General features: G+C 30.5%; 9 protein-coding genes across 9 annotated transcripts; 3 read left to right on the forward strand and 6 right to left on the reverse strand.

Annotated features, from left to right (window-relative positions):
• Window positions 1-1,669: 1,669 nt before the first annotated feature.
• Window positions 1,670-3,941, forward strand: BX663DRAFT_500536 (phosphatidylinositol-glycan biosynthesis class S protein). Its single transcript, XM_051526335.1, has 10 exons — window positions 1,670-1,705; window positions 1,765-1,898; window positions 1,954-2,128; window positions 2,183-2,311; window positions 2,369-2,469; window positions 2,529-2,711; window positions 2,769-2,892; window positions 2,960-3,049; window positions 3,110-3,303; window positions 3,384-3,941. The coding sequence occupies exons 1-10, from the start codon at window positions 1,687-1,689 to the stop codon at window positions 3,846-3,848; spliced, it is 1,614 nt and encodes a 537-aa protein (XP_051385655.1). The 5' UTR covers window positions 1,670-1,686; the 3' UTR covers window positions 3,849-3,941.
• On the reverse strand, window positions 3,893-6,210 carry BX663DRAFT_559056 (mitochondrial carrier domain-containing protein). The gene is made up of 2 exons (XM_051531835.1): window positions 4,965-6,210; window positions 3,893-4,876 (listed from the first exon to the last, which is right to left on the reverse strand). Exons 1-2 carry the CDS (start codon window positions 6,162-6,164, stop codon window positions 4,049-4,051), a joined length of 2,028 nt encoding a protein of 675 aa, XP_051385656.1. The 5' UTR covers window positions 6,165-6,210; the 3' UTR covers window positions 3,893-4,048.
• A 633-nt stretch (window positions 6,211-6,843) lies between these two features.
• BX663DRAFT_289885 (uncharacterized protein) lies at window positions 6,844-8,170 on the reverse strand. Its single transcript, XM_051522009.1, has 4 exons — window positions 7,975-8,170; window positions 7,656-7,850; window positions 7,333-7,568; window positions 6,844-7,267 (listed from the first exon to the last, which is right to left on the reverse strand). Exons 2-4 carry the CDS (start codon window positions 7,795-7,797, stop codon window positions 7,022-7,024), a joined length of 624 nt encoding a protein of 207 aa, XP_051385657.1. The 5' UTR covers window positions 7,798-7,850; window positions 7,975-8,170; the 3' UTR covers window positions 6,844-7,021.
• On the reverse strand, window positions 7,762-10,607 carry BX663DRAFT_289854 (P-loop containing nucleoside triphosphate hydrolase protein). The gene is made up of 8 exons (XM_051522008.1): window positions 10,525-10,607; window positions 10,414-10,462; window positions 9,967-10,344; window positions 8,772-9,896; window positions 8,491-8,636; window positions 8,085-8,430; window positions 7,975-8,033; window positions 7,762-7,850 (listed from the first exon to the last, which is right to left on the reverse strand). The coding sequence occupies exons 1-8, from the start codon at window positions 10,561-10,563 to the stop codon at window positions 7,845-7,847; spliced, it is 2,148 nt and encodes a 715-aa protein (XP_051385658.1). The 5' UTR covers window positions 10,564-10,607; the 3' UTR covers window positions 7,762-7,844.
• A 65-nt stretch (window positions 10,608-10,672) lies between these two features.
• BX663DRAFT_500541 (ribosomal RNA-processing protein 7-domain-containing protein) lies at window positions 10,673-11,943 on the reverse strand. The gene is made up of 3 exons (XM_051526336.1): window positions 11,491-11,943; window positions 11,215-11,410; window positions 10,673-11,151 (listed from the first exon to the last, which is right to left on the reverse strand). Exons 1-3 carry the CDS (start codon window positions 11,788-11,790, stop codon window positions 10,754-10,756), a joined length of 894 nt encoding a protein of 297 aa, XP_051385659.1. The 5' UTR covers window positions 11,791-11,943; the 3' UTR covers window positions 10,673-10,753.
• A 2,474-nt stretch (window positions 11,944-14,417) lies between these two features.
• Window positions 14,418-16,317, reverse strand: BX663DRAFT_500544 (X-domain of DnaJ-containing-domain-containing protein). The gene is made up of 5 exons (XM_051526337.1): window positions 16,046-16,317; window positions 15,814-15,959; window positions 15,643-15,748; window positions 14,950-15,572; window positions 14,418-14,889 (listed from the first exon to the last, which is right to left on the reverse strand). The coding sequence occupies exons 1-5, from the start codon at window positions 16,266-16,268 to the stop codon at window positions 14,659-14,661; spliced, it is 1,329 nt and encodes a 442-aa protein (XP_051385660.1). The 5' UTR covers window positions 16,269-16,317; the 3' UTR covers window positions 14,418-14,658.
• A 228-nt stretch (window positions 16,318-16,545) lies between these two features.
• Window positions 16,546-16,701, forward strand: BX663DRAFT_500546 (uncharacterized protein; the record flags this gene model as incomplete). The annotated part of the gene is made up of 1 exon (XM_051526338.1): window positions 16,546-16,701. One exon carries the CDS (start codon window positions 16,546-16,548, stop codon window positions 16,699-16,701), a length of 156 nt encoding a protein of 51 aa, XP_051385661.1.
• A 778-nt stretch (window positions 16,702-17,479) lies between these two features.
• BX663DRAFT_500548 (uncharacterized protein) lies at window positions 17,480-18,731 on the reverse strand. The gene is made up of 2 exons (XM_051526339.1): window positions 17,989-18,731; window positions 17,480-17,933 (listed from the first exon to the last, which is right to left on the reverse strand). The coding sequence occupies exons 1-2, from the start codon at window positions 18,682-18,684 to the stop codon at window positions 17,676-17,678; spliced, it is 954 nt and encodes a 317-aa protein (XP_051385662.1). The 5' UTR covers window positions 18,685-18,731; the 3' UTR covers window positions 17,480-17,675.
• Window positions 18,732-19,550: 819 nt separating this feature from the next.
• Window positions 19,551-22,725, forward strand: BX663DRAFT_500551 (uncharacterized protein). Its single transcript, XM_051526340.1, has 4 exons — window positions 19,551-19,861; window positions 19,922-20,792; window positions 20,885-21,317; window positions 21,411-22,725. Exons 1-4 carry the CDS (start codon window positions 19,691-19,693, stop codon window positions 22,264-22,266), a joined length of 2,331 nt encoding a protein of 776 aa, XP_051385663.1. The 5' UTR covers window positions 19,551-19,690; the 3' UTR covers window positions 22,267-22,725.
• The last annotated feature ends 153 nt before the right edge of the window (window positions 22,726-22,878 follow it).

Consider the following 22,878-nt stretch of genomic DNA (forward strand, 5'->3'; position numbering starts at 1 on the left):
AAAAATAAATTTATAAAAAAATAAAAAATTTGAACTCATCAAAAAAAAGTCAAATATTCTTTTTTTAAATTTTCAGTTATCGCTTTATTTGGAAAAAGAAATAAATAAAGGTATCGAGTTTTTGCAACCTTTACCATCTAATTTGTAGCCTTTGAAGAAAAAAAAATAAAAAAACCATCGTCTTTTGACTCTCAAATTTGAAGCAATTGAAAAAATAATTCAAAGTGTTTGATAAGCGCAAGTGACTATCTCTCAAACTTAAAGAAGAAAAGAAACTGCATAAAGAACAAAGATAGAATACATTTGGTTTTTCAAGATGGTTGTTTATTGAATTTCATTTTCTCTTTTACGTACTTCCTGATGAAACCAAGAGAGAGAGAGAGAAGAGTACTGCGTCATTTCTTATAGATTTATCTAATTGGTTATTGACCTTGTTAGAATATGCTGGAGTCTTTACCCACTGGATATTCGTGATGATTATAGAGTTAAGATTTACATACAAAACTTGATATGTGTTGTAGGCACACAATTTAGATAGAACTAGGGATAAATAACATCGGTCGACTTTATTGCTCATGATAAAAGTGGCATGTGCTTTCAGAGTTTGTGTTTCACCTTTTGGCAATTAACACTGTTACTATCAAAGTGGATCATAATTCATATTTTGCACTTTGAAAAGCTAAGAAAAGTACGCTTCATTAAAAAAAAAAAAGGAATAAACAATCATCTTGAAAAAGCAAATGTATTCTATCTTTGTTCTTTATGCAGTTTCTTTTCTTCTTTAAGTTTGAGAGATAGTCACTTGCGCTTATCAAACACTTTGAATTATTTTTTATTTTTTTCAGTTGCTGCAATTTAGATGGTAAAAACAGTAAAGTTAAAGGAAAAACTTAGTATAGAGTGCTCTTAATCCCAAATGGATAAGCTATCAGTCTCAATCTTGCTTTATTTGTATATGAAGGAATTCTAAGGAAAAAAGATTGAGCAGGCTCATGTTAAGCATTTCCTAAAAATATCAGCAGAGTGTTTTATCAAGCCTTCAAGTTGACAAGGTGATATATCGTTACTTGCTTCCGTTATTCTAACTTTAAGATATTTTCTTTCATTAAAATAGCTTTGTACTAACTGCACTTCTGTAGTTTGTCTGTAACTGCTCTATAAGATTAATTTTTTGTGAATAAGGAGGAAGGATAGCCTTAGTCTACAGTATACATAATGAGAAAGACTAAATAAATAAACAACAGCTAAATACAAGAAAGTAATAAACCAATTCATCTTTAAATATTATCTTATACATTTTCAGCTTTTTTTTTTCTTAAAAAAAAAGTATTAGTAAATGTTCAGTATCATCTGCATATATAAAGTATACATTTTTGATTATTGTGTTGCTTAAACGACCATTGTGTAAGTCTGTTTCAAGATGTTTGGTATAAACGAATAACTTATCCATCTTGTATTCTTACATAATATTATGTAATATCTAGAGGATTCAGAGATGTATTGCTATCATTTGGTAGTTGATATTCTAATAACTATCGTACTTACTAGAAACATGATTCAGTGCTGATAGAAAAAGTAATTTTCAAAAAAAAAAAAAATGAATAAAAAAAAATTCAAGACCAGACGAAAAATACTTGGAGTTTGGCTGAATCTTTAGACAATTCGCTTTCTTTATTTGAGTTCATTATGAAGGATGATAATGGATGTAAATGATAAAATTAAATAAATAGATAATTTTAAAGGAAACTAAATTTATTTTTATAGCAAAGGTGACACGACTTATTGTGTTTTCATTTTGGATTGTTATTTTATTGGGCTTACCATTTTGGTGGAAGACAACTGAAGTATATAGAGCCAATTTACCTTTTGCAGAAATAGATCATTGGTACAATAAACAGGTAAAATGAAATAAGCAATTTGAAGTTTCTTTTTTTTTTCTAATATATTATTTAGGCTTGTAATTTCGTTTTACCAACTCAATTTACTATTTACATTCCCTCATCTTTTTCTTCTGTAAATAATGAACAATTAAGAACAGACGTTGAAAATAGATTATTAAATAAATTGAAAGATTTGAAGTATAAGGATAATTTTCCTATCACTGTTAATGTCAATACTTGGTCTCAAGGTAAAATAGTTTCGACTATTAAATGTTCTAGCTTATATAATATGAGTATTCTAGATAATATAAAAGAACATAAAGAGGCACCCATTGGAAGTTACTTTATTTATGTTAAACAAGCGGATAAAATTCAGGCACATATAGGAAGCAAAAGGTCAAGCCTTTTAAAAATTAATACAATAACGATAGGTAAATACTTAATTTAACAAATGAATGTTTCTTTTAGACTAATATCGTGTATAATAGATGCAATTGCAGAAGCATTATCTAAAATTATTCCATTAGTATATTTTAATGAATATAATATTCTCGGAAATATTGCCTGTCATACTGAAAGGATAAACAAAGTAAGCTGAATATGACAAGCGTATATTTTATTAGCTCATTAACAATCATATATGGATAGGATGATGTTTCTAATATGCGAACACTTAAATACTCTTCACGTTATGAAATAACATTTAGTTTGATGAATAATAATCCAGAGAACATGAGAGTAGATTGGAATATTCGTGAAGCTATTTACACTTATCTTACACCTTTCTTAAAGGAAATATCTGTTATGTATAACTTCACTATTGATTCACAGGTAATGATGCTTGTCATTCATTTACAGTAAATATTTTTAAGCTTAAGCTACTTGTAGATTCAAAATTATGCACCTTTGTCACTTAAACCTAATTTTAAAGAAAGAGAAGGCAAACCTAACTATTATTATTTTGAACCTCATCATTTACCTCATTTTGTTAATTTTGCAGAATGGAATTTAGGTAAGATAAGTAATCATTACTTTATATTGTTGTTGTTTTTTTTTTTCTTGGCTAATATAATATCTAGCATCTACCATTACTTCTTATCCAAGTATTAATTTTATATTATATATGCCTTCATCAGAAGAAGCTCCTCTTCGTATTCATGACTCAAAAGGTATGTACTATTATACTATAAAATTTTAAATGAAGGCTCATCTTTTTCTTATTTTTATAGGCCAACCATTATTAACTAATGCCTTCCTTGTTCCTCGTTGGGGAGGTATAGTCATCAAAAATCCTCCAAAGGCTGCAACTGAAGAATATTATTTTACTAAAAAGGATCTTCAGCCTATTATAAAGATTTTTATTTCACAATTAAGAGGATTAATTGGAGTTCATGATTTGGAAAATAACTTAATAGGACAATTTGTAACGTATACAATTAAATAAGTTTACAAAAAAAAAAAGAAAATCCTAATAATCTTTTTTTTTTTTTTTCATCAAATTAGCCTTCAGATTATCAAGTAACATTTGAATTGGCAAAAAATACGGGCATCACGACACTAGAAAAAGATAATTTAATTAGAAGACGAACACTTGAAAATGTAGTGAATACAATTTCGACACTTAAATCATTAGCTCAGTTAGTAGATGAAATTCCAAATATGGTAGTACAGGATCACATCAGTATCGAAGTACATCATTCATTAGATGCATTAGAAGCTGTAAGGATTGCGTTAGGTAAAGAAAATTATTTACAGGCTCTAGAGAGTTCAATAGAAGCTATTGAACTTGCTGAAAAGGCTTTCTTCGATCCTACCATGGTTTCGATGCTCTATTTCCCTGATGAACATAAATATGCTATTTATATGCCTTTATTTGTACCCATTTCAGTTCCTCTCATTATGGCATTACTGAAGGAAATTAAAAAGATGAAGCAACAGATTAAAGATACAAAGAAAAAAGAAGACTAATACTGTATAATATTAAAAGAAAAAAGAAAAAAAAAAGGAAGAGGAGTGGGGGGGAAAGAGGGGAGAATCATCATATATTATTATTAGTGAATATATAATAAAGGAATGTAATGTTATTTTTTAACATAATACGCAACATTAATACACGATTATTATAAAAAAAAAAATCTAAGTACACATACTAGAAGAGAAATACTTATTTAAGCATTTTTCTTTGTTGTTGGTTGATAAACACCAAATCTATAATCAAGATCTAGTAGCATTTTAAGGGCATTAGTAGAGCGGAATGTAGTATTTTGTTCAATAGATTTAAGCATAGTAGCAGATGAAGAAGCATCTTTAGGAGCAGGATTGCTATGACCAGGAAGAGGAAGGATTTGATGTAAAATTTCATAAGCGGTCAAAGTAACACCAAACTGAGGAGAAGAACGGAAAATACGGGCAGGTCCACCTTTAAAAAAGGCTTTAAAACCCTCTTCAGCAAAGATCTTTCGTGCAGCGTCGAAAATACCAGAATAAGTTGTTTGACCCTTACGTGCTTCAACTTGTAAACGTGTCTTGATAACATCAGCGGGGGTTGTAAAATAAGCAGCAGGCATACCAGCAATGGCACCAGACATTAAAAGCTCAGAAATAGAAAGTTTATGATCAGGACTTTCCTTGAAGATATCCTTTTTCAAATGTGCATAAACAGGGAAATAAATAGCAGAAAAAGGCACATCTCTTAGAAGACAAGCGCTCACACCTTTATAAAGTCCTACTATACCTAGATGCTTTACAATCCAAATAGCGGATCTTCGAGGAGGAGCCATCTCACCAGCAACTATATTCTTTGCTTGTTCTCCTTGGATTTGAAGACGAATTTTAACAATCTCAAGAGGATTTGTGAAAATGACTTGAGAGGCGCCTGCTGCACCACCTGCTACCATTTCTTGCCAAAATCCAATTTCACCTGTTTGTTTATTCGTGAATTTTCCACGAACAAAATCATTCACTGTAAGCTTGATAGCCTTTTCAGGAGCAACACCCTATTCAACTCTAATTTTAAGTAACAAACATCACATTTTTAAACATATATATATATATATATATATATATATACATTTATCTATTTACCACTAATTGAGGTCCTAATCCTCTATATAGACCAGGAAATCCTTCATTCTTCAAAACCTTTTTGAAACAATCTAAACTATTTTTATATAAAAGTTCACCAACAACTTTTGATCTCTGATTTTGCATACGAGTCTTGACTAAATCAATAGGGTATACAGCTGTAGCACCAATAGCACCCGCAATAGAACCAAGAGTGAATGAATAAGCACTTCCAACGATTTGCCACAAGATACCATGTTCTTGGTCCTGTTGATGATGATCCGACACAAATTGATAATCAAAGTCAGTAAGATCTTTCTTATCAAAGGTAGTCCAACGTGGATCCAAAATTCGAGCAAAGTCATCTAAACCAAGTACCTCTGAATCATCATCCACTCCAGCAAAATGGAAAATGATATCCACTTCCATTGGAGTAAAAGCAGTGTAACGACTTGCTTGGTGAGCATGTTTCAAGAAGTCGGCCTTTGTAATCTTTTTATCAGAACTGTCATCAATGGCTTTACGAATAACAGACTCAACCATATCCATATTGCGAATCACATTATGGAAAGCGATAACTGAGGCGAAACTGATATTATTACCACTGTATAGGTTACAAAGGGTGGGCAAGTGATCGATTAGGTCGTCTGACAATTTATGCTTTGCAACATCTAAAATAATCTTTTTGAAATCCTCGGGTGAAATAAAACCTGTTTGATCCTTATCATAATGTTTAAATTCTTGACGAAGACGTTCACCTTGCAGGCCCTTAAGAAGTTGAGTAAATTCCTGATAACTAAGTTCATGGTGTCCCTCCTTAGACCCAATATATAATTTTAACCAATCACAATCAAAATCAAAAGGGACTGCATCTTGTGGCATATTGTTCTGGAGCACTCTCTTGAATTGATCAAATGTTATCTTGCCCGTACCATTCACATCGAATACACGAAAGGCGACTTCATACTCAGCATCTGGTTTTGATAATAAATCTTCAAAGATAACAAAATCATTAAAGGAAACACAGCCCTTATTACTCTTATCCGCTAGCTTGTAAAGAAGTTCAAACTGTTCACGTTTAATTTTTTTGAAATCTTCATTTGGCACGATTGCAGACAAAAAGTCATCTTTGCTCATGACCTTTTCCTGATCTTTTTCAACGGAAGCATACCTTTGAAAAGTACGACGATATTGTTCTAAGCGACCTACTGTATCAGTCATGATTCAATTTCCTCTATCTTGTTCTTCTTTTTTCTTTTTTTTTTTTAAATAAATATATATATGACTATATATTTATATAAAAGCGAGAAAAAGAAAAAAAAAAAAGGGAAATATGAATAATATTTTTTTTTCATTATTTTAATACAAAGGTACCACATTAGGGGGTGATGGAACAGAGCCAAAAAAAAAAAAAAAAAAAAAAAAAAAAAATAAAAATAAAAATAAAAAAAAAAGGTTTACGAAAAAACATCGGACGGATGACAAGCATAAGCCAATAAAATTCAACATTGAAAGAACAATACAACTTCAAATGCCCGTAAACCTAATTTTAGTAGTAGTAGTCATTCTAGCCCTATGCACCTAACCTATTAATAAAAGTAATAGGAGAGGCTTTTTTTTTTTTTTTTTTGGTAGTAACTATAGCAGTAATTTAAAATTACCATGTCCCAAGTTAAAACTTTAATAAATGTGGAGAAATACAGGGACCAATAGGAATTAGCACATGGGAAGAACATGACAAATTTCGATATTTCGAGTACATCCCTCTATTATTACATGTAATATCCATATACAATCACTCTTCATAACAAGCATTATCATTTAATGATAGTCTTTGATAGTGTACAAAAGTAACTTAAATACAGTGGAATTCATTATTAGTAATGATATAAAAAAAAAATTTTTTTTTCATTTAGTAGAGAAAAAAAATATTCTCTAAAAATAAACTTTTTTTAAAAATCTTTATTGTTATATTTATTTTTTCTGCTTTGGCATCTTCTTATTATCGTCTAAATTATCCAAATCTTCTTGCTTATAAAAATGAGGTGCAACTGTCAAAATTTATATTTTAGCTTTGTTTATTTATTTGTTTGTTTGTTTATTTTCTTACCTTCTATTAACCAAGGTGGCTGAATTTCCATTACTTGTCTCATATATTCTTTACTTGTCAAAACTAATTCATAATAGACAATCCATTTAGGCTTCTTTTCAAGCATGCCACTACTTGGATGAATATGAACAGTTTGATTCTGTTTAACTGTACGATAAGAATCGCCTGACTTATTTAATCTTGCTGCATTAAAGAAGAAACCAGAAGTAATGGACTATAATAACAGTAAGAAAATTATACAAGTGTATTATTATTTAAAATAATTTTTTTTGTTTTTACCTTTTGAATAGGTGTTGAATCGTTAGGGTTAGGGTTACTAACAATTTTTACTTCTACTCGATCCATTAGTTGAACAAGCTGATCTCTAACATTACGCACTCTTTCTAGTGTTTTTACTTGAATAAAGTTCTCATAACACCATTGAACTGAATAATCTGTTTCAACCCATTGATTCCAAATATTTAATAATGTCATATGATCTCCTCCCGGTTTTCTCAAATTTTGATGTGCTGTATCTGCAAGAATCTTTTTATCTTTGGGTCGATAAAGTAATGAATTTTGTTCTGAAAGCATTGCACATACAGATACAACTTCATCTGTACAATCGTATTTTTCTGCGGCAATAATCGCTTTAGATAAGCATGGATCCATAGGGAATTCTGCCATACGACGTCCAAGTTTAGTTAATTCTGCTCGATCATTTAATGCACCTAATGCATATAACTGACTAAGAGATCGAATCATTGTATCTTCTACTGGAGGATCCAGAAAATCAAAGTTAACTAAATCGTTTATGCCTAAACTCTATATATAGAATTAAATCACTATATATGTATATATGTATATATGTATGTATGTATGTATGTATGTATGTATGCATGTATGTATACATTTATTTATATATATATTATCTTAGCTTACCTTTAATAATAGCACAACGTTAGATAAATTAACTCTTTGAATCTCCGGTACTGTATTTTCTTCCATTTCGTTAAAAAAAGCCCATTGAGTAAATAATCGGAAACATTTACCAGGTCCAGTACGACCAGCACGACCAGCGCGTTGAGTTGAAGAGGCACGCGAGCAGGGGACAACTGTTAATGCTTCCATACCGGTCCTTGGATTAAACGATTTTTGCTTATTAAATCCGGGATCAATTACATAAGATACACCGTCTACAGTAATCGAAGTCTCTGCAATATTTGTAGCTAGAATCACTTTACGTGCTCCCTCAGGTGTTGGCTCAAAAATCTTAGATTGTTGTTCTGATGGTAAATTTGCATAAATGGGACAAATAATTAATTCTGATATTTTACTGCCTAAAGCTTTACAAGCTTGTGTTAAACCTTCCTGAGCTGCTTCAATTTCATCTTGACCCTAAATAGAATGTTTAATAAAATTAAAAAGTAGGTGTAGTATCACTTTTTAGATCCTTACTGTTAAAAAGACTAAAATATCGCCTTTACCCTGAGTAACATGAATGGTTAACACTTGTGTGATAGCTGCACGTAAATAATTAGCTTCGGGGGCTTTGGTATAATAAATTTCTACAGGATAAGGTCGACCAGGAATGTTAAAAATAGGTGCGTCATCAAAGAACTCTGAGAATTTTTGCGCATTCATAGTTGCACTCGAAATTAATAGTTTTAAATCAGGTCTAAATCGAGCAATATCCTTAATTAAACCAAATAAAATATCAGTAGATAGTGTTCTTTCATGTGCTTCATCAATAATCATACAACTATATGAATCTAAATCGGGCTCTGTCATGAATTCACGCAACAACATACCATCGGTCATATATTTAATAACTGTCTTATCAGATGTACAATCTTCAAAACGAATACTATAACCTACTTCACGTCCCAAGTGTACACCCATCTCCTCCGCAACACGAGCAGCGACACTCATGGCAGCGACACGTCGTGGTTGTGTACAACCAATCTTCTTACCATTTTTTGTAAATCCATGTTCAAACAAATACTGAGGTAATTGTGTAGTCTTACCAGAACCTGTTTCACCAACTATAATAAGAACCTGATATTCGTCAATAGCTGCTAAAAGTTCATCACGGTATTGATAAATAGGTAATGACTTTCGAATTTCTTCAATCGATTTTGCTTTTCGTTCTGCAGCATCAATACGTTCTAAAAGCTCTGCATCTTTTGCGTCCATTTCATTCATGGTAGCTGACATAACAAAATCAATTTTTTGGTCTTCATCAAATACATAATCATATTGGTCATCTACAGAAGCTGAAGATATTTTAGCTGCTGCCTTATCAATTTGTGATCGTTCCCAGATATCATGTTCAGTCTCATATTTCTCATCCTCCTCATAACGTTTGTAAAGTGCACTTTCTTTCTTTTTTCTATCAATTTTGCCTTTTTCAGTAATGTAATCTTCGGGCATTATATAGGCGTCTTCCTTAGTATCAATATTCATTCTTGCTTTAGCTAAACGTAATAGCTCTTCTTTATACTCTAATTCTTGTATTTCTCTTCTTGTCATTTTTTGTCCACTAAAGAACCGCTTTTCATCTTCAATTTCCTGTTCCAAAAGAGCCAATTGTTGCTCTTCACGCATTTTAAGATATTTTTGATTAGATCTTTTTCTTAACTCAGGTAATGCAGCTAAACGGGCTTCTTTATCGTCAGCAAGGTTACGTCGTTTATATGCCTCACTGCCTTCTTTGGCTGATCTGTCTTCCACAAGTTTCTTTGTACGATCTTTATCTTTCTCTTTCAATCTTTGTGCAAGTTCATCACGCTCTTGAATATCTTTTAATCTTTCTCTCTCGGCTCTTGCTTCTTCATCATCATTATCTTCCTCTTCTTCCTCTCCTATTTATAAAAAAAAATAAATGAATGGTATATAAAAGGGGGTTTTTTTTTATTTTTCATTATAGCTTACTTTTTTTTGATCGACTACTCTCTGTCTTCCTCACTTCAGTGTCATCATCACTTAAATCTTCTTGACGTCTCTTTTTACGAAGCTTTTTTTCTTTTTTACTTAAACGCTTTTTATCCACGTCATTATCTTCAATTTCAGCTTGATCATCAAGTATAACTTTAAATGATTCATTTATTTTACGTAATTTGGCTTCTTCTTTTTGCTCTTTTTTACGTTGTGCTTTTTCTGCCAATGCTGCAGCTGTAGCAGCTGAACGAACCTGATTATGAGGTACTTTATTAAATAATTCGAAAGCAAATTGTTGTGTGTTGGGATCACTAGGTGCACCTGTGTTAACTAATTTTGAATATAGATCCTGTGGCGATGTTGCCTTTTGACCTATTTTTTTTTTTTTTTCAGTAAATTACTTGGTTTTATTAACATGGTCAGATATTATAATTAAATTACCAGTAGCAATAATGTAATCTACCATGGCCGATTCAGACATGCCCAAGAGCTTTAGATAAAAGTTTACTAATTAAAGATAATGCTTTGTTTAAGATTTATTTATTTATCTACCTTCATGGTATTATCCGAAATCCACGATCGTAAATCCATTTCGTTTAATTTGACTAGTCGTTTAATTTATTGCAGAAAAAAAATGTAGTGGAAAAAAAAAAAAAAAAAAAAATATTATTACTACTATTATTATAGGCACCCAATAAAATTATTTTAAAATTAATAAATATAAGCTACGCAACAGTTGCTTATTCTATATGTTTATTATGTATGACGATTTATATACAATTTAATAAGGCTTAAACTTTCTATTTTGTTTTAATTTAGCAATCTTAGCCTTATCTTCTTCAAATCGTTTTCTTAATTCAGTTAATTCATTTTGTTTCTGTTCACGCATTTGGAAACGATAGAAATTAACTAACTCTTTCTTTTTCTTTTGATGGTATTCTTTTTGTGCTTCAGCGACATCCGTAGAAATAGCGCTCACGTTAATTGTGCCGTCCGTTGTTTTATTTTTCTTATGACGCACGACTACTGTAAATCCATCTTCATCCATTTTATTCATGCGTTCTAATTGTTCACGTTCCTTTTGATATTCATCAGCCTTAAATTTCATCATAAAAGAATCAACTTCTTGTTGAAGATCCATAGGATTAGGTCGAGATAATTCGTATTGCAGAATGTAGCCTATTTATTAATCATTAGTAAGGAATGTAATATACTTTATATACATATATTAAAAAGATTTACGTTGAAAACCTAAAGGTTGTCCTGTTTTTTCATCTTCCTTTGCCCATTTCTTTTCAACTCGATGCATACTTAAGACTTGATCTAAATCTCCATTTGTACTAAACACAACATGTGCTGAAGAACCGCCTACAAATAGCTGTCTTAGTTCCCTATTAGGTTTATCCTCTTTCTCTTCTTTCTCTTTTTGGTTTTTTTTCTTTTTTTATTCTTATTCTTTTCTGTTTGTGCTTTAATTTTTTCCTGTTGTTCAATAATCTTCCAATACTCTTCAGAAACAGAAGAACCAGAAGAACTATATGTTATTTGGTCAATAGGATGACCTTTGAAAAGTTTTTTAATGTGATAATCAGTTGTGTCTGGAGGTAAGTTGGCAAGGAAGAGTGTGCGATCTTTAATGTTTTCATCTTCAAGAGATTTGCTTTCATGCTTCTTCATAAAAAAATAATGTCGAATACTTTTATTATTTTCATCCATAATCACAGGAAGTACTTTAAATCCTTGGAAAGTTTCTAATTGCTTGCTTGTTTTCTCTCGTTCTTTTGATTCCTGGGAAGTTTCCTTTTTTGCTTTGGTCATGTTGATTAATATAAATATAGTGAAAAAAATAAAATAAAAAATAGATAAAAGGGTCAAAAAATTAAGTGGCGTATTTTAAAAGGAGAGCAGTCACAGTAAGAAGAAGAAGAAGAGGAAGAGGAAGAAATAAAACTTTAATTACAATGCTAACGGTGCCAAATAGCGGTTTTTCAAAAGTTTAAATGATGGCTTTGCTAAACTTAAATGACAGTTTTGCTTATTTCATTTGGTGTTTTCTAGTTATGGATGAATGAAAATAGATTATTTATAAAGTAAGCTACTTTAGTTGGGTTGTCTTTCTAAACATTTGTCAAAGACACTGACAGATTGTTGGAATGATATTTCGAAGATAGCGGGCGGGAACATTGTTACTTTACTCTAGTCTCTAAATTTCCCTTATCCTCGAACTGGCTACATCTTATTTTGGAGGATGATTAACTCAAAACTGAATCGAGAGGCTAAATTCAACTTAGCCCTTCATATCAAAATTAACGTATAAATATATCTTAAGAAATCATTTTATTATGCATCATGATAGAAGTAATATTATTCAGTAATAATTTAGGCTCTTTGATCCATTATCATATTATCAATAGCTGTCTTTAATGATTAATTTGATTGTTTTATACAAGTAAGTTGTAGGCATATAGTTTGTATTACAATAATCAACTCTGGTGGGTTCCCGTTACTTTTTCTTTCTTTTGCACATTTATTCTACTAGAGCTATCTAATCTTTGCTTCCCTTGTTTGTAACTAGTCTTTCCTTTGATTGTGGTGAAACTCTTTATTTGATCGCGGGTATGGTAAGTTCTTTAATGTATGTGAAACTTCGAATAGATTCAAAATTACCTTGTACTATTCATTCTTGGATACTTTTTTGATGAGAAATGTAAGTCAGGATAATCGATATCAGCATTATCAACGTGGTAATGTTTCTGATATTTAGAGAATTCACAATGGTAAACCCCTTTTATGTGAAATTGACTACTGATACAGGCACATTTGAATGGGTGAATGTGATATTTGACGTATGAACCTCATTGAGATTCTTTATTAATATCAAAAATAACAATGGGGAGATTTACAGGTTAAAATTGTTTGTTAATATTTACATAATAAGAAATAAAAATATATGGATGTTAGTCTAAAATTCATGATATTAAAGTAAAATAACCCAAGTAAATGTTGTCAATTGTACAACATGTGAAGTAACTATTACTGCCATTAATAAATATGGATTATCATAATCTTATTTAGATTATAATAGAAGCTGTTGTACATTAAAACAAATATCATCTAATTCGATACAATCCAGAAATAAGGTTGTATACGACAATACTGACAGTTTTATTTAGCTTTTTAGACTTCTTAATTGAAAGTGTACTTTTCATACCAGTATCATGGCAATTTACATATATGTTTTTGCTTGTAAAAGAGCCCCCATCAACTAATTCCTTCAGCAGCGCGTTTGATCCCCCAAAAAAGGGCACAATACCATTCGATATTTTGCTGCCACATATTCCACTAGTCAATAGTATCTCAAACCTACAAAAAAAAAAAAAAAAAAAAAAAAAAAAAAAAAAAAAGACAATTAAAACCAGGACTTTCCTTTTTCCGTCTTATTTTTCACCTTAGTGATAAGGTCACTTAGATACCCGTCCATTATAGTTGTCATGGCAGATTTGTCAATGTATGATTCATTTCGGTAATAGGCTTCAAACTGTATTGTAAATATCTAGTTTTTCTGAAAAACAATAATTCCAATAAATTGAGTGATATAATATTTTTGATATTATCTTCCACGTCTTGTTTACTTTGTACTTTTTACAAAAGCATATCACTATTAACATCACCTAATTTGCTCATCTTCTTATTTATTATATTGGTCATTTTTAGCACGGCTTTTTTTTTTATTATTATTATTATTGCTGTTTAAAATACAGTGTTCTCAATTTCTTTACACTTTCTACTGCTTCTCTAATAGGCAGAAGGGGTCTTTCTTTTTTCTCTGCTGTATATGTTACCGCTGCCAACCCTTTTACGACAATGATTTCTCTGCTATGGATAACTGACTACTTAATCCATGACTACATAGTTATGCTCGTCTTCAACAAACGAATCAAAAGATAAATTGTGCAGCTTTGGGATACTAAATAAAAAAAGAATACGCGATCTTTGATATAATTGAATCTGAAAACTTTACCGTCAAACTTGCCAAATAGTAGATGTGATTTAACTATGTATATAACTCATTGTATTTAATATAGTGGATGTTCTGATGAATGCTGGCATTAATTATCATATTGTGAAAAAAAAAAAAAAAAAAAAAAAAAAAAAAGGTTTTACAGTTGCTCCTGCCATGTTTAGCCTTAATTCTGAGCCATATCAAATTAGATTATATTTATTTTAATGTACAAAAGCTTCTATTATAATCTAAATAAGATTATGATAATCAATATTTATTAATAGCAGTAATAGTTACTTCACATGTTGTACAATTGACGACATTTACTTGGGTTATTGTATTTTAATATTGTTGTAAGGAGCCTTTAGGTACCTAGTGAGTTCTCTAAACTTAAATATTCGTAGAAATTTTTTAGTGAGAGAATTTCACTACTAAACTTCTCGTAAAAATCTTTGATTATGATTAATTGGGGATTAAAAAGGCCTGATTTTTTTTTTATTTTTGAAATAAAAATAATAATTATCATATTCCTTGTCGTATCCCAAAAGGGGGACAAGAAACCAAGTTCACTATCTACTACTAATATCAGGATCCACAAAGCATCAATCTTTATATAATTACATAGTGATGACTTGCTCTCCTAATCTTATCACCATCCTACCACATATCATTAGTATTGTATTTTAGTTGTATACTGATTTAGATGAACTAGGAGAAGGATCTGGAATCGGCACATCTGGTGGAGTAACATCGGATTTCACTTTCATATAAATATTACCAATAATCTTTAAACCCACTGCTCTGCTTTTCAATGTATGCTTAGGAACAGAAGGATCAGATAACACTTGATCACATACTTCTCTTAATACACTTTCTACCTCTAATTTTGAACCTCGCCAAATAGCTTGTAAGCCCTATTATTATTTTACTAGTAAATCAATGATACCTTTCATCTAGTAAAATGAGTACTATACCTTTGTTGCTGCTTCAGTTTCTAGCTTAATACGCTCTTCCTCTGCCAAAGTTCCTTTCTCCTCTGCTTTTTGTAATTCAGAATAACTTGATTGAAGATCAAGAGCAGATCTTAGCGTACCCACAGTTTCACTAAATATATAACCTTTTTCCTTCATAGAATGAAACATTCCTCCTAAACCAAATGCAAACCCTTTATTTATATACTGATTTGCCTTTGTTGTATAAGTATAGCCAATAGCATGTAATAGCTCAATGCCATGGCTTTCATGTTTTAAATCTTCTGTTTCAATTTGAATAATATTTGTAAATGCAGCTGTACGAGCTTCCTCCGATATATCATTCAGTTCAGTATAAAGACTAAGTTTATTAATTAGTTTTGTCGCTAATGTCGCCACTCTTTTTTCTCTTGCTTCAGCACGAGCCTTTTCTAAATTACGTTTCCTTTCCTCACGCTCTATTTTCTGCTCAGGTGTTAGTGATTTTGGATCTATACCTTCTTCCTCTTGCTCTTTTTCATAAGCTTCCAATGCTTCTCTCATATCTTTTCCAATCGATATTTCGCCAATTATATCTACGAAGCGATCACCCCCGAATGATTGTTTAAAGAATTCCTCAGGATCAACTATAGAATAATGTATGAGTAATAGAATTGTTATATAAAATTTATATATATATATGTATGTATATGTTACCAAATCCTCCATCAGGCCTTATACCATTTTCTTCTCCAAATTCATTATATCTTTTTCTTAATGCTGGATCTGATAAAACCTGGTATGCTTCAGATATTTTTTTAAACTGTAACAAAAAAAAAGGTAAATAAAATAAAATAAAAATGTTTCAAAGTATAAAAATATCATTACCTTTTCCTCTGCATTTGGGTTATCAAGATTTTTATCGGGATGGTATTTAATAGCCAATTTTCTATAAGCTTTCTTTATATCGTTTTGAGTTGCAGAAGGTGAGATACCAAGGATATCATAATATTCGGTTGATACAGGATTCTCATCTATATAGATTGATTTAGTAGTGATTTCCAGAAAGGAATATAAACATATATATATATATATATATATATAAGGCTAGTAATATTACCTGTTCCACGCTTTCTAGACCATTTAGAGGTAGATTTTGCGGTATTTGTTTTAATTTTGGTGCCTGTGGCATCAATTTCATAAGTGCAAATGGCCTGACATGACCAACATTGAACTTCGACATTCTCATTTTTTAAACCAGAAGCAGGTAAAAACTCTAGTGGATTATTACATTCTTTACAAATGGTTTTGATGTATGGTTCTGGTTTTCGAGAGGAATACATTTGGTATAATCGATTTTGTTTGTTTACAGGAAAAAGAAAAAGAAAAAAAAAAAAGAAAAAAAAAAATAGTAATGATAATTGTGCAGTTAAAAAGCAACTGTCGGTTTGTGAAATTTCATTTGTCGGTTCTTGCTTTTGAAGTATTTTACCAGAAGCTATAAAACTTAATCATCGTGCATATTCTGATGCGTTTATCTGAAATTTACGCAATAGCAAACACTTTTATATATAGATATAAAGATAAGTAAAGCGATATATTCAATAAATATGAAAATCCATGGAATATATCTTAATAAAGATTACAGATACAACCATTGTCCTCAAAACAGTAACAAGTCAACAGACCCATTTAGTTCATAAGCCTACCAAGATAACTGTTGCAGAAAAGGAACCCAAACAGCGAAAAAAAAATAACTTAAAGACAGCTGATTAGAGAAAATGCAACAATTACAGTGATAAAATAATAGAAAGTCCTTTGAACAAAGGAAACATCACTAAATTTGCAAAAGAATATTTGATTAACTCTTATGCTACCGAGAGATAGCGGAAATCTTATGAAAGGGTAGGGGAAGTATCATAAAAGAAATCAAAAAAAAAATAATTCTATTACTGTCCAGTATGAGAACTACGTAAAGGTCACGTTTGATGATAATCATCAGTTCTTTGTTGAAGACATTAAATTAAAGCTGATCAAATAATTTCAAGACCTTTTAATAAAATATGCCAATTTGTTCTATAATATCTGTGCAGAATTTCAAAGCATATTTGGTTATGACAGACAATCTACTTAAAAATCTGATATATACAATATTAGAATCCAAGTAATATAAAAAAAAATCTATCTAAAAGGTAGACAGATTTAGTTTAGTGAATACCGTCTATATCTTCATGAGTCTTATTAAGTTATATAAATCTGATAAGTATCAAAGTCTTTATAGGAAACTATAGCCTAACCTTGAGATAAACAGAAGTTATAATTGACTATAGGTAAAGAATGTAATTTTATTTCATTTCGTTAATAAATACATATGTTCTTCTTCCAGTATTATCAATATAAAGTTGTTTACCAAACTAATCATGATTCTTTTGTACTCAATTATAGCTTATGCTTTATACGACTATTTTCTTAATTGATATACATTTTATAATATCTAGAAATATGCTCCTTATAAGAATATAAAAATAAAGACTCATATTTTTTTTTTTTACCTATTTTATTTGTTTTTAGAATTAAATACAAAAGAAGAGGATATTTAACGTATATTTATATAAGGTAGGATATATGTATATGTGTGTATATATTTATATATATTTGTATCATAATATATAAATCAAAAAGTATAAGGTATATATATAAAGATATAATAATGACTATAATACAGAGAAGGAGAAATGATAAAAAAAAAATTATTTTTTCTTTTTCACTTGTCCTGTCCATCCAGGTTTTTCTACTTGATCGTATTTTTCCTTCCAAATCCAGGAATTTCCTATGATACCTTGTCCTTGTTTTTCTGCCATGCGGTAGTATTTGGCTGCAAAATATAAATCTTTTTTTACACCTAAACCATGCGCATAACAGAATCCCAAGTCATTTTGTGCATCAGGATCACCCAAGTTGGATGCTATTTGGAAATAGTACGTTGCTGTTTCTAGATTCTTAGGCACCTGATATTTAAATTAATTAACTTATCATAGATCTATATTTTTTTTTCTTTCTTACCCCCCATCCATGACGAAAACAAACACCGAGCTCATAAATGGCAAGCACTAGTTCGGACTTAGCAACAGAAACAGACTGAGCTATTCCTGTTTGTAAATCATAAACTGCTACTTCAGCTGCACTTTGTAAATATCGAACTCCTTTTGCTGGATCCTTTTTACATCCCCATCCATGTCTAAGTGCAATACCATAAAAAAATAGTCCTACCGGTGACCTTGATTTAGCTGATAATCTCCAATAATAGGTAGCTTTTTCTAATTCTCCTTTCTCATGATATTTCATTCCCAGTTGAAAATAAGAGTTTTCATCAAAATCATTATTATTATTTGCTGATGCCATCCCTTTTTGATCTTCTGATACATTATTATTATTGATATCAGAATGAACTGAATATAAACTTCTATTTTCTTGTGTGTTTAATGAGGCTGTTGTAGTTGAAGTCGAATTGAATGAATGAAAAGAATTAGATTCGATTTGAACAGATCGAGGTCTATATTTAACAAAAGGTTGGGAATGATTAAGCTCAAAAGCTGAATGTAGTATTGGTGGATATTCGATACAAGGTGTACTTATTGATAAACGAGGTAACTCTCCTGTATGTTTCTTTTTATGAAATAACGAGAATCTCTTTTTATTAATCTCGGAAGATTTCTGATCTTGACGATCTATAGAAAATGCTTTTTTTAGTTTATTCATATTATTTATCTTTACCCGCACACAAAAAAATATAAAATAAAATAAAGAATAGATAGCAAAAAGAAAAGAAAAGAAAAAGGAAAATAATAAAAAAAAACCTCGCATTTTTATTTCTACTAAATCTGATTTTACTTCTTAAATTTGATTGCAGCAAAGGCCTAACAGCCATAAAAGGTAATTTTGTTGATTAAATTTACATTATTTGTATGGTATTTTTTTTTTTTTTGCATATCCCTCCTCCTCATTTTTTAATCTATTTTAATGATCCATATTAAGTGCGGGTATTTTAATCGCTAAATTTGCCCGAATTTGTTTAGAATGTTGAAAAAAATTTTTGGGCACAAAGATGTAAAGAGATACAAGGAAGGGAAAGTCAGCGCATGAACGACAGTAACCAAAGGAGAAATAGAGAATTACGAAGAATAGAATAGACTGTGACTCTCTATTTATGTCAGGTTGCATCCATTGTGCTCCAGCTACTTTACTATTATTCAATCTTGTCTTTATATAGACATCTTATTCAGGTAGGTAATTACGAATAACTATCATTACCAGCTGCACAAGCACACTTCTAAATGTCTCTATTTCACTTTTTATTCACTTTTTCAAAAGCCTCATACGAATCAAGAATTAAGGCTGCTTTTATATGTCAATAGACGTACAAAGTATAACATATTAGATAATAGAATTATAAAAGTAGTCTACAAAGATATGCTCAATGACTCTTTGAGATATATTAGGTATCCTATAGTTTTTTTCTTTTTTTTTACGAAAAAAAACTTGAAATTATAGTAGCAAATTACATAAAAAATAAAGTGGAAAATTTAATATTACAAGCGGATGAAGAATGTGAGTCCCACTCTATGAACAATAAGTCATAATATTGTGTCACCACTGTCTCAATGTCCATACTTGAAAAAAGATAAAATAAAAAAAGGAGAAAGTATCAATTTTTGTTTGCTCTTTTTTAATACTTTTTTTATTTTTTGTAAATACAACATCCAAAATGCTTCGCCAATTGAATAATTTATCAAAATTTACTACTTCCTCTTTAAAATGTGCTGCCAATAACACAGCTGCAATCCTTATAAATCTAAGTGCTTCACCACAAGGCGATTCTTCTTTACCTTCATTACAACTTGTTACATATTGGATAGCTGAGACTCAAAGAGGCTTGGTAAACCAAAATATTATTTGCCCTATAGAATAACTAAAAAAAAAAGAAAAAAAAAAATAGGATGCTTTTTTCAATGACAATTATGAATTAGCTCAAACTATATTTTTACAGCATCATAAAGAATCACCATTTCATGCAGTTGGCTTTGCTTTAATGGCTTACATTGAAGCCATGCTTGGCTTTGAGTCTGACAAGATTCAAGTTGCTCTTGAACGAATCGCAGCAGCAGAAATTTTAGCTCGTCAATTTTTAAAAAAGGCACAAAAAAAAAATTGGCATCATGCAAAACATAATCACTTAGAAGAGCCGTCATTGCAAGATGCTGTTGTTATATCTTTTGAAGGCACTAGTGATTCTAGTTCAACGAAAAAATATCATTATTTGAAAAAAATTGATATCCTATATGAATTATTAGTTACAAGTTGTATGCTTATGTCTTCCACTATACAGTTTTTGAGAAACAGTTGGTTAGAATACATGAAAGCTGCATACAAACTTCGTAAAACTTATAAACTATACGAGCAAATGTTTGAAACTATTACAGGTCAAAAAGCATTATTATATGCCCTGAATCTAAAAAAATCCTCTGTAGCATCTGGGAGTCAACAACAAAAATCATTCAATGCGGCCACTTCTCCTCCCTTTGAACAATCACGATCTCTAGCAACTATTTTAACGAATTCATCTTATACCCGAAGCTCCTGGAATGAAAAACGATTGAGCCTTTACTATGTATCTAAGCCAGTTAACTTTGATGATAATACGAGCTGTAAATGTCGCCCTTTATCTGCTTTAGATTTGTATAAAAATAGAGGCATTGTACCTACATCATCTGATTCTTCGTGTACAATTATTGATAACACAATTGAAAGTGGAGTTTTTTTTGGCGTTGGATTATTTAGCTTAATTTTCTCCTTACTACCACCTCGAGGTAAATATAAGAAAAGAGAGAAGGATTTTTTTTTCTTCTCTTTTTATGGATAATATTATAATGTTTACTTTTATATATCTTTTTATAAATAGTCAACAAAATTTTAAATACATTTGGATTCCATTCCTCTCGACCTTTTGCAATTCATTTACTTCAACGATCAGTTAAAAGCCAAGGCTTGTACTCAACTTTATCTGCACTTTCATTACTTGTATATTATACCAATCTTTCATTATTTATTCATCCTCAATTATTACCTAACTCCCTTAGTCTTGAAAGCACACGAGAAATTCTTGATCAAATGAAGCAGTTATTTCCACAAGGCAAAATCTGGAAGTTGCTTGAGGGAAAATTGTGTAAAATGGAAGGGAAAACACGAAGAGGTGTTGAAATTTTGAGGGATGCGCGACGTAGAGAAAATGCAAGTATTCAAGTAGGATCATCTAGTTCGGTATTTACTACTAAAAAGAATGCCTTATGTGAATTAGCACAACTCCAAACATTAGCAGTTTATGAAATGGGATGGTAGAATAACATAGAACAATAATAATAATAAAAGCAACAATAACTTTTTTTTTTCTAATTATTTATTGTTTACTTTATTATATACATATATAGGGGCCAAATTTTCTTAGGTGACTATTTTCAAGCATCAGAAACGTTTTTTAGATTAGAAAGTATGAATAGTTGGTCAAGGGCATTTTATCGTTACATTGCTACTTGTTGTATGTTTGCTGATGAAGAGTATGACAAATCAGCTACAGAGTATATGGAAATACCAGATATTTTGAAGAGAAAAAGACATTTAGGAGGACGTTTATTACCGAACGAAATATATACGGAAAGGAAGATAAGACACTGGAGAGCAAAGTGTTTGAAGAAGCAAACAACAAAATGTCATGGTTTGACTGTAGATGATATAGTATTAGATGGTCCAATACTTAAAAGTGTTGTGGTTGTTCATCCTTTATGGGAGCTTATTTATTTATGGAATGGATTTTCTCAGTTAAATGCAGATATGCTGCAATCTATTAAACAATCTATAGAAAATACTTTAAATACTATTCATAAAGACGAAATGTGTAGTGATATATCTCAACTGTACTTATTATTGGGAGTTAGTGTAAGGGAACTTGGTGATTTTGATTCAGCAGACATGTATTTACGAAAATCAATACACTATGAAGATTATCAGAGCGAAGATCGATGGGTTATACCACATGCCCTTTATGAAATGGCTACTCTGTGCTGCTTCAGATTTATACAGATTAAAAAAGATCTGCATATGCAAAAGAAATTGTATAAGGAGGCACACGATTGGATTCATAAGTCAGAACGTTGGATAAATAATGAACAGCAACATTCTTCTCCTGAATCTTTAAATTCAGATAATACAGGTGATTCAGATTGGGATAGTCGACTTCATATTCGTTGTCAACTTTTAAAAGAGAAACTAGAAGATTTTCGATATTAATAAACATGATTATGTAGTTTTGTATTTTTATTACAGTGTCTTTGTATTTGAAAATAGAATCTCTTCCGTAAGCTAACATTAAGAAATAAGGTAAAATAGTAGCATAGGAAGTTTTTCATTGTAAAAGATAAAAAAAAAATGAACTGTGCGTTTATATATCTGTATGCACGTATATATTAAAATGAAAAGCTTCTTATACTACTATAAACTACTTACAAAAATTTACTTGATTGTTTATCCTACCTAAATCAATACCAGTTGGTTCTACTTCATATCCCAATGTGATAGATACTCTCAGCTTATGTTATCAGCAACTAGAGTTCCATAAGCTTGACTTTAACTTTTCGTAAGATTTTGAAAAATATATATGTATCACAACACAAGGCAGATTATGTGCTCAAATGAGTTATACACTTTTATTTAATAAAATTAATATTTAATAGTAATATATGAAATGTGTATGTTTATGTGCCATTTTTTTTTATGGCATACACTCACATTACAATAGAAAGAAAAAAAAAGTATTTGTAACAAGTATTTATCCCAAATTTGATTTTTTATGTATTACATCCTTTCTTAAAAAAGTATTCATATGATAAATGACTGCTTTTA

This window comes from Cokeromyces recurvatus (assembly GCF_025118155.1).
Source record: "Cokeromyces recurvatus strain NRRL 2243 chromosome Unknown BX663scaffold_5, whole genome shotgun sequence".
Taxonomy (NCBI): Eukaryota; Fungi; Mucoromycota; class Mucoromycetes; order Mucorales; family Mucoraceae; genus Cokeromyces; species Cokeromyces recurvatus.